This window comes from Pantherophis guttatus, chromosome 3, assembly GCF_059756535.1.
Source record: "Pantherophis guttatus breed Tessera chromosome 3, ASM5975653v1, whole genome shotgun sequence".
NCBI classification, from domain to species: Eukaryota; Metazoa; Chordata; class Lepidosauria; order Squamata; family Colubridae; genus Pantherophis; species Pantherophis guttatus.
Window position 1 is genome coordinate 158,617,078 of NC_142065.1, and position 15,913 is coordinate 158,632,990.

The 15,913-nt window shown below is 36.1% G+C and overlaps 1 protein-coding gene across 2 annotated transcripts in view; it reads left to right on the forward strand.

The window, feature by feature from the left end:
* The window catches only part of RTTN (rotatin), a 99,383-nt gene extending 87,558 nt beyond the window's left edge, over positions 1-11,825 (forward strand). For both annotated transcript variants that reach the window (XM_034429040.2, XM_087890397.1), the window contains 5 exons: positions 86-288; positions 4,440-4,707; positions 5,835-5,938; positions 9,245-9,314; positions 11,417-11,825. In XM_034429040.2, coding sequence (XP_034284931.2) covers positions 86-288; positions 4,440-4,707; positions 5,835-5,938; positions 9,245-9,314; positions 11,417-11,499 — 728 coding nt within the window. In that variant the 3' untranslated portion in view covers positions 11,500-11,825. The remainder of the gene's footprint in view (positions 1-85; positions 289-4,439; positions 4,708-5,834; positions 5,939-9,244; positions 9,315-11,416) is intronic.
* The last annotated feature ends 4,088 nt before the right edge of the window (positions 11,826-15,913 follow it).

Sequence of the window (15,913 nt, forward strand, 5' to 3'; positions counted from 1 at the left end):
ATTGTTTACCAGCAAACAAGTAACTTAATAAAAAGTCCCCCCCCTCCACTCATATTTATCTGTAACAACATTTTGATCTTTAAAGGCTGTGCTTCCCTTTGCGTGGCAAGTAGCAGCTTGTGTTCTTTCCAAACAACTCAAAGAACTGCAGCTGGGAACTCACTTATGCATAACATCATGAAGTTAGCAACTCAAACTCTGTCTGAGAATGGTGTCATTCAGCAGATGACCTTTAATCTTCTGGCAAACCTGGTTGTATCTCAAGACTGCAAAGGTGTTCTTCAGAAGGTAGGCATTCAGCGTTCTGAATCTATATATATATATATAACAATGAAAACAATTCACATTAATCACGAAATCTCCAGAACCGTAAAGCCTACAAACTTGAAATTTGCCACGTATGTTCCTCTTGGCTTCTAGGTGCTCACTAAGAAATTATTGCTGAGCACATTGTAAGCCACCCTGAGTCTTCGGAGAAGGGCGGCATATAAATCAAATTAAAAAAAAAAAATGATCATCAGAGCATTAGTATTTGCTACATTATTATAACACTCTCTGATGCTAATTAGTTAGATGTTCTACTCCCCCTCCCAACTTGAAAATAACTCTGGAGAGAAGGGGATAGCATAGGACAGGCTTCTGTGGGGCAAACCTCATGGAGAGAAGGGGCTAGAAAGGAGAGGATCTATGGGGCCAGCCTGAGGGAGAGAAGGGAGAGGAAGATCTATGGGGCCAGCCTGAGGGAGAAGAGAGGAGAGGCTTTTGTGGGGCCAGCCTGAGGGAGAGAAGAGGCTCTATGGGGCAAGCCTGAGGAAGAGAAGTGGATAGAGAGGAGAGGCTTCTGTGGGGCAAGCCTGAGGGAGAGAAGGGGAGAGGAGAGGCCGATCAGAACTACTCATTAATTTTCAAACTCCAACTGTTGATTTATCAAGCCCGATCACATAGTTTTGTAGCGGAGCACGGGTATTCAGCTAGTATAGTGATAAAATTCAGGAAGTGGTTTTGGTTTTGTTCAGGAAGATGTAAAATAATCTGGGTCAAGCAGAAAAATGTGAATGGAAGATTGAGGCTTATAATAAAGAATTAGAATTATAGAATTATACAAGCAAACACAAAGCACATGGAACACAATTATATATGTGTGTGTGTGTGTGTACATACATTGATATGTAAGTATATGTAGATATTGCATCTATGGATTCTTAATAAATCGTCTTTCTTACTTTTGAATACTCAATATTCGCAATTGTGGGGATTATTACTGCAACGTCAGCTCAATTGTAGTCCCTGATTAAAGATACAAATACAAGTGTGTATAATTATGTATCGTTTTTCATCACTGATTTCTGTGGAAGAAGCTTGCAGATATTATCACATCCAAATACATGTTTTAATCGGCCAGATTACTGGCCGATAAAAGAATAATAGAAAAACTGTCGTCTCTGTTCTGTTTTTTTAAATTCTGTTCTATTTCTGTTTCTTAGCTCATTAATTAAACGTCCATTCTTGCATGTTTAATGTAAGCATTTTGGCATCATTTGTACATGACTTATGCTTTAGGGATAAATTATACACATTGTCAGTATAATTTGTCATATGTCAGAAACGCCTTTTGCGGGGGAAATATCTCCTCTGTTTTTTGCTTCTTTTCTTCATGACAGGGTGGTTACCTTAAGATGAGATTGTGGAGTAAAACTCTCCCCAGAAATGATTGGTTGTGTTGAGGCAGCAATTCTTCCTTGAATGGCAAAGTCACTTCCTGCATATGTCAGAAACTTTCCCAAAGGCCTTTGTCAATAAGACATTGTCTGGCCCCAGCCTGCCACTTTATTTTTAAAGCTCCCAATGCAAGGCATGAGCTTTGCCCTGTAACATAGATAGCTCTCTTCCTCAGTTTATGATTAAGTGTGACATCAAAAAGGAAAGAGCATGAGGGAACAAAGGAAAACAACCAACAAGATAGTAGTGGTTAATGTTTTGTTGTTATTATAGCTGCTAACTGGGATGGAAATGGGCTGCTCGCGGAAACAGATGACACCATCCAGCCCCAGAGCCATGTGTCTTGTTGCTAGGGCTCTGAAAAAAGAGGAACTCCTCTCCTCAGATTGGGCACACCAACTGGAGAAGGCAGATCCTCACCGTTTGTTTCTTCACACCACCATTTTCCATATGCATAGAAACATTGTCTAAAAGGTTAAAGCTGCCCTGATGAAAAGGAACATGGACAATTGCACTAGCTTTTCAATGTGTGGGATTGATTGAGATGTTAACATTTATATTTTGCAATGTAGAATATTGCGAAACACTCTGTGTGGTGTGTGTGTTTGGGTGTGTGAGACAGAGAAAGTGAGACTGGGGCTATGTATTTAAAAATCAAGTTAACAGATGCATGAGCAATGTAACGCAGTAAATCACTAGATGACAAGTTTTTTTAAAAAGAAATCACATAAGAGCTTTAAATTGAAAAGGTGCAATGCTGGGAAAATAAAAAGGTCCTTTGCTAGTCTAAAAGGAGCAATGTAGTAGCTTTAAAAGGTGACAACCATTGCTAGAAAGGATGAATTCAATCTAGACTTCCATAATAATACAGACTTAATATTTTCATCACTAATTCAGAAATGACTGAATTATTCTTTTATTTTGGATCCTCCCTCCCTCCCTTCTCTTCCCTCTCTCCTTCCTTCCACTCTACCCTACCCTACTCTACCCTAAATGCGTTGGTACAGTTTCCAGTCCTGCAGTTAGAAAGTGAACTTTTTACAACAACTTTCATAGCTGCTTTACATTTGGTCCATAATCTTGGGTAATAAAATTATCTAGAAACCTATTTCATTTCATTTGTTACCACCTAGCATTTAGAATAGCTGATAGATGGGAAAAAATATGGGTTGCTTTTTGATTTTGTAGCAGAAAATTTAGGTGTTGAGCAAATGGCTTGTGTGCAAGAAATCCCTCAGTTCAGCTTTTTGGCAGCTCCAAGTAGAGCCAGGACATATCGAAAGGCCAGAGATTTGTTTGTAGTTTGATGGAGCAGTCGTCTATCTGCATATGTAGCTTTTCCTGACAGCAGCTTAATATACATGTTTATATCTGAAGGAAGTTTCCTTTTGGAGGCTTTTAAATTAATTAATGGATGTTTAATTTCGCATGTCTGACAGGCTCAGGACACATATATTCCTGAAGATAGCTGGCCTTAAATATCTACAGGAAGCATCTGGCAATGTAGAGCTACTACATTTTGTGTAGCATTGAGGGTTTTTTTCTGTAGTAGGAATAGGCAACAATTTTATGCACAGTTGCAGAAGCTATAACAAGGTCCGTTCGTAGCACATGAGTATATGTTATGGCTTCTGTATCTCCCAGTGCTCTTTTGCTTCTGGTCAGCTTCTCCAAGCCAAAGCAATCTTCCAGAAGTGTACTTCCTTTTCCTAAAGACTTTGTGCAAGCTCTTCAAAGGTTTTCTAGCACACCAGAGTTTGCATGCTTTCTCTCCTTACTGACAGTATTTCTTAAACTGAAATGTTTCTTTGACAAATAGTTACATTGTGCATGAGAAAAAAAATACGGTATCTTGCAGAAAAAAATCTCAAATTGTTTTTACATCCTGTTTATGATTCTTTGACTCCTGACTTTTTTGTTTTGTTTTGTTTTCATAGAGGTATCAGTTATTATTAAAATAAGCACAACAGAATGTGTTTTGCATACAACTTTATAAATAATTCAGCTGATTTTAATTATATTTCCAGATTACTATAGAGTGATAGAAGACAGGATTTATTTTCATTTTATAAATGGCATCATTTAAATTGCAGAGAAAAAATGGTGCATTTTCAAGTATTGTTAAAATATTCTTTGTTGTAAAAGGACTAAGGCCTTTTGTATATGCTAGGATTTTCAGTTGAAGTTCTGACTAGGGTAAGACAAAAATGAATTACTAATTCTCCTCAGAGTTGCTGAACTACAGTTCCCAATATCCATTGCCAGCAACTAGCCAGGTTGTTGGAAGATCCAGTTTAGCAACACTTAGAGCACCGGACGTTCCTCATCTCAACAGTGGGAAGAAAACATTCTACAGTTAGAAGGATACTTAGCTTGGATAAAACTCAGAACAAAGGGAGCTAATTTATTCAAATGTGACAATAACATTTCTAGTGGAATGTCTTATTCAATATTGAGGGGTGCTTGGTGCTCTCTGAGCTTGGTTGTTTTCTTGCAGACATTTTATTACCCAAACTGATGATGATATCTAGTTTGGGTAATGAAATGTCTGCAGAAAAACTATCAAGCTCAAGAGAACACCAAGGAGCTACAACTCTGAGCTACAAATATTCTCCTTTATTGGTTATTCAATATTTTCAGAGGTGGGAAGTAACATGTTTTCTTAATGGATTGTGAAAAATAATTTCTTAATAACCACATCTTTTTCTCTCCTACTTTAGAATAATTTTCTGCAGAATTTTTTATCACTATCATTGCCAAAAGGAGGAAATAAAAGCCTCAGTATGCTGGCTGTTGCTTGGATAAAACTCTTATTGAATTTATCATTTGGAGAAGACGGACAGCAAATGATTGTTAAATTGAATGGTGGCTTGGATCAACTTATAGAGATGGCCAAATATAAACACAGAAACAACCCAGACATGATCCTTCTGATTCTGCACAATATCTGCTTTAGTCCAGCCAACAAACCCAAGATACTAGCAAATGGTAAATACCTATTGTCTGGCTTTAAGTCATTCTTCCCAACTAAGGGCCTTTTAGACATACATGATCAGATTACAACTAGTCAAGAGTATTGGGTTGAGAAGGAGCTTGTAAAATAATCCTAGTGTATAATTTCAGGCTCAGAACTACTATGCAAACTATAGTAATGTATAAAGGTTTCACATATTATTGTGAGCATTGTTCCTTCAGTGATTCAGTTTTAGAAGCAGATAATCCTAGATTTCTTTGCTTGACTATTCTGGTAGAAGACCACACAAGATTTTCAGCAAGGAGTCCTCTTCATCACTCAGCATATGTTGAAGGTGAGAAGGAGGAAGGAAAGGCCTATAAATAAAAAATAAATAAAGAAGTGGATGGGAAAATGTAAGGTGCTGGCCAAGAAAGGAAAATTTTTATTACACGATCTTTTAAAGGTAGCTATACTGAAGGTCAATCTAATTGATGTTCTGAACAAAATCATAATAACTCAAGTGCAATAGAAAGTAATTTTTGGAGGCACAATCACAAACCTTGCATGAAAGAATTATAGGACTTTTTTTTAATACTGAGAAGGGATAATACTTACCAGCATCTTAATCATTGTTCTCAATATATAATAAATGTAATAGTAAATGTATATTATGTGAAATATAGAATATTTATAGGATGATTAGCACAAGAAGATAGGCAGTAACTTAAGTCCTAAAAGCTTGGCATTATTCCTTACATTTAGATTTATTTTTTACAACATGTAATAGGGATCTGCAACAGCCTAGATCTAAATGGGGAAAGGTGATCCATAGAATATCTCTGGGCATCTTTTTAAAGAAACTGACACATCTGAGTGAAAAAGTTGCCAACTGATGTTGCATACACACCCATGTGTGTTCCATGTCACTTTTTCTCCAGGATCACTGTGCATTTTGTTTTTTAATACCAATGCAACAGAAGAAGCTACTGTATAGAAGTTTCTTGAAATGAAATTGTTGTGACTTTTATAAGCCTATGCATTGACGTAATATTTATCACAGAAAGTGGGAAATTACTCACAAGAATGCATTGGAGAAGCTGAAATTGTGATATAATAGCCTTTGGTTAGATACATGTGTGGTCTTTTGTCTTCCTCTTAGATAAAGCTGTTGCATTGCTATCTGCCTGTCTGGAAAGTGATAGCCTTGCAGCTCGGAGAATAGGAGCATCTGCAATTTGGGCTTTGCTTCACAACTATCAGAAGGTTAGTGTTTTAAAGGCTTGACAATTTATTTCTGATGTATTCATACAGAAGTACGGGAATTTTCAATTAGGCACTAATCTCTTAGTCTGCATGTGTATAATAATACCTACACAAATATATCAGTCTCTCTATACAAATATATCAGTCTCTCTATACACATAAGGATACTTCCACCTAGCCTACAATTTCATAACATGGTCAGCAGTACAGTTGATTGCCATTAAATATAATCAGTGAAATCATTGAGAAAATCAAAGAATGTAAGAGTTGGAAAGGTTCAGTGGCATCTGCAGCAAACTGTATGTTGAAATTATGACACACGTGTGACTATGATATGTTAGAAATCCCCCATTATGTACTCACACCCCAACATCTGAAACAAGTGCATAAATTGCAGCATGCATTATATTTATTTATTTATTATTTATTTATTTATTTATTTATTTATTTATTTATTTATTTTGTCACATTTCTATGCCGCCCAACTCCCAAGGGACTCTGGGCGGCTTACAACAAAGAATAAGACAATGCGAACAGTCCCATAAAAAATGTTAAAAAGAAAAACATTAAAACATTAAAAACTTTAAAAACGTTAAAACACATGTACTCCAATTCGTAGCCGGGTCCACAAGATCATTATAACGAGATCAACGGCCCCAGGCCTGCCGGAAGAGCCAGGTCTTCACCGCTTTGCAGAAGGTCAATAGGGTGGGGGCGGTCCAGACCTCAGGAGGTAATTCGTTCCAGAGAGCCGGGGCAGCCACAGAGAAGGCCCTCCCCCGCAGGCCCGCCAGCCGACATTGTTTAGCTGACGGGACCTGGAGGAGACCAACTCTGTGGGATTTTACCAGTCGCTGGGAGCTATGTGGTAGAAGGCGATCTCGAAGATAGTCTCGAAGATATGATAATAGAATAACAACATATGATAACAGAATAACGGAATTGGAAGGGACCTTGGAGGTCTTCTAGTCCAACCCCCTGTTTAGGCAGGAAACCCTACACCACTTCAGACAAATGGTTATCCAATCTCTTCTTAAAAACTTCCAGTGTTGGACCATTCACAACTTCTGGAGGAAAGGTGTTCCACTGATTAATTGTTCTAACTGTCAGGAAATTTTTCTTTAATTCTAGGTTGCTTCTCTCCTTGACTAGCTTCCATCCATTACTTTTTGCCCTGCCTTCTGGTTCTTTGGAGAATAGCTTGACCCCCTCTTCTTTGTGGCAGCCCCTCAAACATTGGAACACTTCTATCACGTCACTCCAGTTCTTCTTTTCATCAGACTAGACATACCCAGTTCCAGCAACTGTTCTTCAGATCAACTAGCCTCCAGTCCCCTAATCATCTTTGCTGCTCTTCTCTGCACTCTTTCTAGAGTCTCAACATCTTTTTTACATCATGGCAACCAAAACTGGATGCAGCATTCCAAGTGTGGCCTTATCAAGGCATTATAAAGTGGCATTAATACTTCACTTGATCTTGTATTTTCTATCCCTCTGTTAAAGCCGGCTAGGACTGTGTTGGCTTTTTTGGCAGCTGCGGTACACTGCTGGCTCATATTTAACTGATTGTCCACTAGGACTTCAAGATTATTACTATTGAACCAAGTACCACCTATACTATACTTGTGCATTTAGTTTTTCTTGCCTAAATATAGAACCTTACTTTTTTCAGCATTAAATTTCATTTTGTTAGATAGGGCCCAACATTCAAATCTGTCAAGATCCTTTTGTATCTTAAGCCTATCTTCTGGAGTGTTGGCTATTCCTGTCAGCTTGGTCTGCAAATTTGATGAGTTCCCCATAATTCATCAAGAATTTAAGATGCCATGTGTCTGCCATTAGCCCTTTCTCACTAATCTAAGACAATGTTGCAACAGATGAAAGCATGCAGCAAAAATGGTGGGTCCTATTTCAGTCAGAACATACTATTTAAAATTATTTTGGTTCTTCAGTATACGTAAACTAAATTTTTTTAAAAAGGAACATTCTTGAGACAGCCTCTTTCTGTTTATATTTGCTGGGTTCAAATATTTATTAAAAAGGTCACAGAATTTTTTTTTTTTTCTGTATGTAATACATGAAAGAACACCATCTTTCTCTGAATGGAAATCTGGCAAATAAGCTGCTCTTTTCTTCCATGAATTTCAAGTCATGTTTTCTTTTTCCTCCAGTTTGGTCTGTTTTCCACTCATTCTCACATAAGGAATTTCTAACTCTGCTGCTTTTCTTCAGCAATTTCTTATAAAAAAAGAATGTCAATTTTCTATTACATTCCAGAACTAAAAAAAAACAAACAAAACAACAACAAAATGGAAAAAGCAACAGGTCACTAGTCCCTTAAAAGCACTTACTGCATAACAATAAGATTATGGCTGTGGGTTCAAGGTAATTAAAGCTCCATCAAGGCTTTCATAGATGAAAGATATCTAGCCTATTCTTCAGCATTACAGTTATATTTCTCTCACTCTTTATACCATTACTCATTGCTGAATGTCAAAATCCATGTTCAGTTTTGTCTGGTTTACATTAGAGCAGTGTTTCTCAACCTTGGCCGCTTAAAGATATGTGAACTTCAACTCCCAGAATTCCCTAGTCAGCAATGCTGGCTGGGGTATTCTGGGAGTTGAAGTTCATACATCTTCAGGTTGCCAAGGTTTAAAAAAAACCACTGAATTAGAATAGGATAGAAATCTTCTTTAATATTCTTTTTTCTTGTTGCTACATTCTTGTTCTGAATATAGTTTATGAAGCTCTTACCATTGTTACAAATGCAAGTGATTGTTAGGATGTGTCTGATTAAACCATATATTTTTCTTTTCCTTTGCACTCAGTTTCCGCATTATACATTCATTCAGCAAATTAATATGGATATATCACAGCATAAGACTACCTTTAAAACACAGTGTTTGTTACAATGCAAAAAAGAAAAAATACCCTATGCTTGTTCTGGAGTACTGTCTGGTTATAAGGCAGGTTCATATTCAATAGGGAGCATTCTGTTATGCTGAGCATTGCAAACAGCTATTTTTGAAGAAAAAAAGCTTCTCCTTTTTATTGTGTTATTTCATTGAACCTGTTTTCTTTCTCCTATTCTACCCTGCACTCACACACACACACACACACACACAAATCAAACAATTCACAGAACTACCTTCATGTTTTGCATTCCTAAGTTTTTGAATGTCATAGCCTCATGGCCCACTGCCAAGGAAGGAGTAAGACAAAGAAATGATATGAATAGCATCAGCACAGGGGAATTAACAAACACTGAATTATTATTTTTTATTTATTTTTTTTGTGCTACAGGCAAAAGTGACTTTGAAGAATCCATCAATAAAAAGAAGGGTGGATGAAGCTTTTATGTTGGGAAAGAAATGTATGTTATTAACAAGTTCGGTTTCCATCTCAAACAAATAGCATTTGATAGGCGAATGTGTGTTCAATTTTCAACTTTGCCCAAGAATACAATATACTGGGATTGAATGAGTGGTGTTTGGGGGAGGGGGGCTGTAGGCAGGGTGATATTCTTAAAGAAAAAGGCAACTGTCTAAAAATTTTATGAGTTCTGGATACTATTTTTTAAAGTCTATTTGCTTGAATGGAGGGATAGATGGACAGAGGGATGGAGAGAAATATATATGATTTGGAAATTACTTTTTGGGGAAATGGCACTGGTATGTCCTACAGACAAGATGTTAGTGGGATGGGGAATAAGCAAGGAAGTTGAATCATTAGGCCCAAAGTTTTAGCTATAAATTTCACAGTTCTTTAAAGTTAGTAATAAAACGAAAATTGTAGGTAGAATGCATTTGTTAGCGATAGGCATTAGGATTATCCAGCTGCACTTATTATTCAAGTACAACAACAATAAAAAAATGGTTGCTTCCTGGCTCTTGCCAGCGGGTGAGGCTCCTATCTGGCAGACAGTAAACATAAAGGAAATTGCCAGGCTAATATCAGCACAGCTGGAAAGTAATTTTGGATAATTCACTAGATAAAAAGCCAATTAAGTTTCCCCCCAAGTTTTTCCAGGAAAAAAACGTTGAATTGTACTAGATGAGATGAATATTACAGATGTTTTCATAGTTTAATGAGATTTTTCTTTACAATATATTGATTAAACTTTTAGAGAAATGCAGTCTATAATTGAAAAAAACAAAAAATAGGTGTATCCTGAGCACATTGTATTTTATAGAAAGAGAAATCTGTAATGTTTCCCATGGATATTCCTGAGCATTATGATTTGGTTGGTGTATATGCTTTAGAAGTATTCCATCTTCTGAGAAACACTTGATTTATTTGCACATCTATTTCTTGATACAGCCATAAAACATTTCAGTAAAAGGAAAAAAAAAATAGGATATCAAGATAATTATTTCAAAAGCCAGTTTGTATAGCCTTCTCTAGAGAACTAATTGTGGATTATCTTGATTTACGTCCAAGCTAGTTACAAAGTGAAACAGCTATATAGTGAAGCAAAAAAAAAAAAACAAAACCTGATATAATTAGCACAAGCAGCACTCTCATTAAATCATACTTGCACACAAACTCAATTTAATGCCTGTGCAGGAAAGAAAATAGAATTTCCATGCACAGAGAGGCTTCATTCTAGGAAAAGGACAATTGCCAATTTTTTTAAAAAAAAATAAGAATTAAGCATACATTAAATCTCTTCTATAAAAATAAACACTTTTTTTAAAATGATGATTTGTGCCCTACTTCATATATTAAATGTATAATATATTACAAATCAGTGATGAGTTAAGAGTTCGCAAACTATGAACAAACCATGGAATGTTCAGTTGCTGGGATAGCCAAAAGTACTTCTCTTCTAGAAGAGATAAGATTTCAAACATGTACTACTCTATGTGCAATATAATCTGCATGTTTAGAAACAACATGATCTAAATCAGAGGTATCCAATCTTGGCAACTTTAAAACTTGTGGGCTTCAAGTCCCAGAATTCCCCAACCAACTCTGGGAGTTTAAGTCCACAGGTCTTAAAAGTTGCCAAGCTTAGACAACCCTGCTCTAAATGATAGAAGGGAATATCAAATGAGGCATTGTTTGGTTGAAAGACCAATGTGTTCCTCACCCAGTAAAATAGATTTGTAAGGTTCTATGTATTATGTAATATATTGTAACATTGTCAAAATGTATTGAATAATCAAGAAAGGTCTATAGAATTGTGTGGCACCTCAGTTTAAACTTTAGCATATCCGGATAGGATGGGGAAAACCAATGTTAGAAACTCTGGAGAGGCATTGCTAGTCAGTATTGGTGTTCCTGGATCAGGTTCAAACACAGCTGCCAGATTTTGATGGAAAATGTATTTTAATTTAATATGACTAAACAATGGAGTATCAGAATTGTAACTGTTCACAACAACATGACAATGTAAGAGGATTGGCTTTTATTTTCTCTTTTGAATTGAGATAACTATCTGCTGTTTTAAAAGTGAATGCATTTCCCTTTTAGGTCTTCAACAGCCACAAGAAAGTCAAGAAGAAACATATCACATAAAGTGCCTGGAAACACTTGTACAGCTTCTCAGCAGTTGATGGACACCATGTTAACAGAGGGCACATCAATTTGACTAGCTTTTCCAAAAGGCATGAGAACTAAAATGGCATATTAAATATTAAATCCCTTGTATTGGATTATCTACCAAGAAAAGGAAAATTTGCACAGTTTTTGACTTAAGAGTCGGAAAGGTCAATCTGAAGAATGTATAGTAAATGTCTCCATGGAAATGCTGTTCTAGCATTATGATGTTACAGACAGATGAAAGAAAGTAATGAAGCAGCTAATTGTAAATTGTAATTATGTGAATATATATTTTTGCAATATTTGAGCTTGTATTAATAAATACGTTTTAATAATGCAATTGTGGAAAGAATTGTTGTCTCTTTAGGGCAATGACTCAGTCTTGAGATAAAAGAATGGGTACTGCACTCCAGTGAGCTTCTCAGGTTCTGGAGATCCATGGAGACATCAGTAATAGTCAAATGTTTCTAGAGGAATTTTGAGGATGAACAAATCGTGGCAGGAAAAAAAAGTCTGAGATGTAAAATATATTAATGCATGTTTAGCCTGTTACATAGTTTGCTCTTTAAAAAAAAACAGAGCAGGATTGTTTGACCATTCTTAAAATGCCAAGTTAAGTAATCCCATCCTTCATTTTTTTATTGATTCCTTCTCTGGGAAGATGAGAAGAGATCAAAGAAACAGCACAAGTTCTCTTCATCCCATTACGTTCTGTCTTCCAAGGTCACATTGTTGAATGCCTTGCTTTACATAAATAATATTTTTAAATTATTATTTTTAACCTTATTTCCTAGCACAATAAGCATTGCTTCCAACATTAGTATGTGTTTTAACTTCTCTAATGTAGAATTTAGGTCACTTTCAAAGACTTCATTTGATTTACCATTTTTTTCAAAGAAGTAGAAACTGAAAAAAAAAGTATTTCACTGAAAAGAAAGACTAAGTGAGAGATCATTTTCTAAACCAAATGCTGAATTTCTTCCTTGATTGATTGATTGGTTGGTTGATTGATTGATTGACTGGTAGTGAGTTGACTGCTACATTTAATAATTTCTACTTGATCATATTCCCACAATCAAACACTGAAGTGAAAGTTTAAAACAAGGTATAGCCGTTTTAAGAAACAGTTTTAGAAGAAAATATATCAATGTCATGCAAGACCATAAATGTCGGTGATGCCTGAGATGTAATTTTTTGCTACAATAGAGCACCAGAAAATTTACCTCAAAACTATTTTTTTAACAAGAGTTTGTTCTTTTTATTTCTTGATACAATCAAACCATTTTACAGGAAGCTTAGAACATGTTTGGCATCTCTTAATAATTTACCAATTAATGTTAATCAATCCCAGTTGATTATGTGACTGGATTCCTTTGGAAGATAACGTGTCCTGGATAACAGTTGTACATGTAGTATGAACCATCTTCTAAATTTCAGATTACCCTCGCTGCATATTTTAATGGAATGAAAATCATTTTAAAAATATAAACAAGAGAAAAAGACCTAACAGCAACATGGCATTTTCTATAATAAGCGTCGTGACCGCTATGTTTGAGAGATCTCTAATTCTGTGGGTTGTGGAAGAAATTTCTTGCATAGTGGAAATAGCAAGTAACATCTGTGGGTTGTGTGCTGAAAACCATAGATTTAAAGATAAGTTGTCAGTTGCAACTGTGGCAAAGCAAAGGGCAATATATCAGCTGCAAAGCATTACCCAGAGGCATCAGACAGCATGTCATACATTAGCCAAATTACTGTATTTTTCCCATACAGGAATTAAACAGCATTTAGGTCAGAAATGAATTGGTGGCAGAGGAGTGGCCTCCTGCAGGTGGACTCAAAAATAGCATGGAATGGACAAAAAGGCTCACTTGGAGTCCCAGTCCTCTAGCATGCATCACATGGATGTAAAAGGCGCAGGCTTTGGGCATGCTTCACTCTCACCTTCTAATAATATAGGTAGTCCTTGACTTACGACCACAATTGAGCTAAAAATTTCTGTTGTTAAATGAGACACTTGTTAATTGAGTTTTGCCCCATTTTACAATCTTTCTTGCCACAGTTGTTAAATGAATCACTGCAGTTGATAAGTTAGTTACCCAATTGTTGGCTTCCTCATTGATTTTGCTCGTCCAAAGGTCATACAAAGTGATCAGAAGACTCTGGAACCCAGCAACGGTCATAAATGTGAAACAGTTGCTAAGCATCTGAATTTTGATTACATGATCATGGGGATGCTACATAGGTCATAACTGAAAAATGGTCATAAGTCACTTTTTTCAGTGCTGTTGTAACCTTGGACGGTCACTAAATGAACTGTTGTAAATTGAGGACTACCTGTATAGGATACTGTTGTGAATCATCTTGGATTTGCCTGTTTGATGAAGGGCTGGGTAATCAATTTTAAAATAAACTTTTCAGATCAACTTAAACCCCAATTTATTAAAATTCCAGAACCCCCTTGTTAATGTTCAAATTAGAACCTTGGAAATTCCATTTTAATGCTTAACTATTTGGATTATATTAACAGAGATTAACTGAAGTCCTGACTCATATAATAATGAGACTAGATGAACTCAACAGCAGTATCTGCAATTTCTGCATTTCTCTTTCAATATTAAATCATTAAATATGTGTTTTATCAGAAACCTTTTGCAGCAATGCTATGGAGCAGATTTTATCATGTCATCTATCCATCAAGATATCTAAATTATCCCATTATTTGGAAACAATTTGTCTATGAAAAATAGAAAGCTGATTAGTTTTTCTTTTACTTTCAATTTTTCTTCTGATCCTCAAATATAAGTAGAAAATCTAACTATGGAGTAAGCTCTTTTGTTTATTAATGGTATATCTAGCATATTTGAAAGGTGGATGCCTCTACTTCCTGCATTGCACAAAAGACCCAGAAATATCCATCTCTCTTACTACACCACCAACCGCCAAATGACTGATTACTGGCAGCAATGACACAAACCAGAACTATTACTCCCTCCAGGTGGTTTTTGGCAGCACCTCATTTTTGCTGGTATCTAGGGCAATCTGATCCCACCACCTCTCCCTTGGTAGATTGCTGTTGTTCAGTTCTCCATTGCTAAACTCATCAAAATCTTCTCTAAATCTGAAACTTTTATGTCACATTCCCACCAAATGTGAATGAATGGTCTCTTCAATTTCAACCGTGTCAAGATGATAGTGTCAATGTAATCAAAACCCTACCTTCTCCCTATGGATAGAGCTTCAACCACATTGCTGCAACTGCCATTTCAATTTCTTTTCCTGCTACAGATACCACCAAAACCATTTTTACTATCTGCAGTGCACTAAATTCTTGTTTATCTGAACTGTTGGTCTAACTACAAAGATGTTTTCAAGAATCTCTTCAGAGAAGTCACCACAATGATGCAATCAAGCCAGCCAGAATTTTGATTACAGTTTCATCATCACCATTTTGATTTTTTTTTCTCAGGCCATACCCTGCTAACGCCTCTTCATTTTTTTTCAATATGTCAAGATTATATTATATAATGTCAAGTTTATATTGCTTTCATTACTCTTGTTTGTATGCTAATTGCTGCTTTTGCATATTCTGGAAAAGATAAGTCCTGAATTGAAGTATCTTTCACTCGGTAAAAAAGAGTCAAGTTCATATAGCAATGCTCTTGCAAATAAAGCTTTCCTTGATGCTACCTGGTAAATATGGATAACCATGAAGCTCCCCTCATCCTTTGATGCCAATTTTTTTTTAAAAAGCATTTGGATGGAAAAACAATACACCAAAAAGGATGAGGCAGTTATTATAAAGATTGTTCGTTTGACAAAGCAAGCTAAATTAATGTTCTCAGAAAAAAATTGCAGCAAAACTTATGTATTGAGCTGTGTCTTTTGTAGGAATGGGTTGAATATTCTTCACTTAAGACAAAGCTGTGGTTTTCATCAAATAGCAATTTTATTGCCTGCTGTCCTGAAAATCTGTAAAATATGAGGTCAATCCCATAGGCTTTTCCTCCTTCTCAGAATTTCTGCAGCTTCCAGTCAGGGTTCTTTGCCAGTTTCAATCAAGACTTTGCAGAGAGAAATTAAAATCCAGAATAGCTGTCCGATTAAGAAGGATAAAATATCAATAATAAGGTTACTCAGATGAAACGTGCAGTTCCAAATGCTGAAATGTTGCCGTCATATCCTTGTGCTGCTGCTGCCTCTGGCTCATCCTGTCCCGAGTTTAAATCAAAAGAGCTATCTACCTCTGATGGCAGAATAGTGCAAGGTGTAATTTATCTTGGCACACTGCTTTGCAGCCCTTAGATAATGCATCTGATATCAGAAAACGCATTGTGCTGCTGTCCTGAGTGGAGCCTTTCATGTGGCATTTTACTGAGTAACTTTAAAATTAAATATGATGGAATTTCTGTTCAGTATATCATCCTT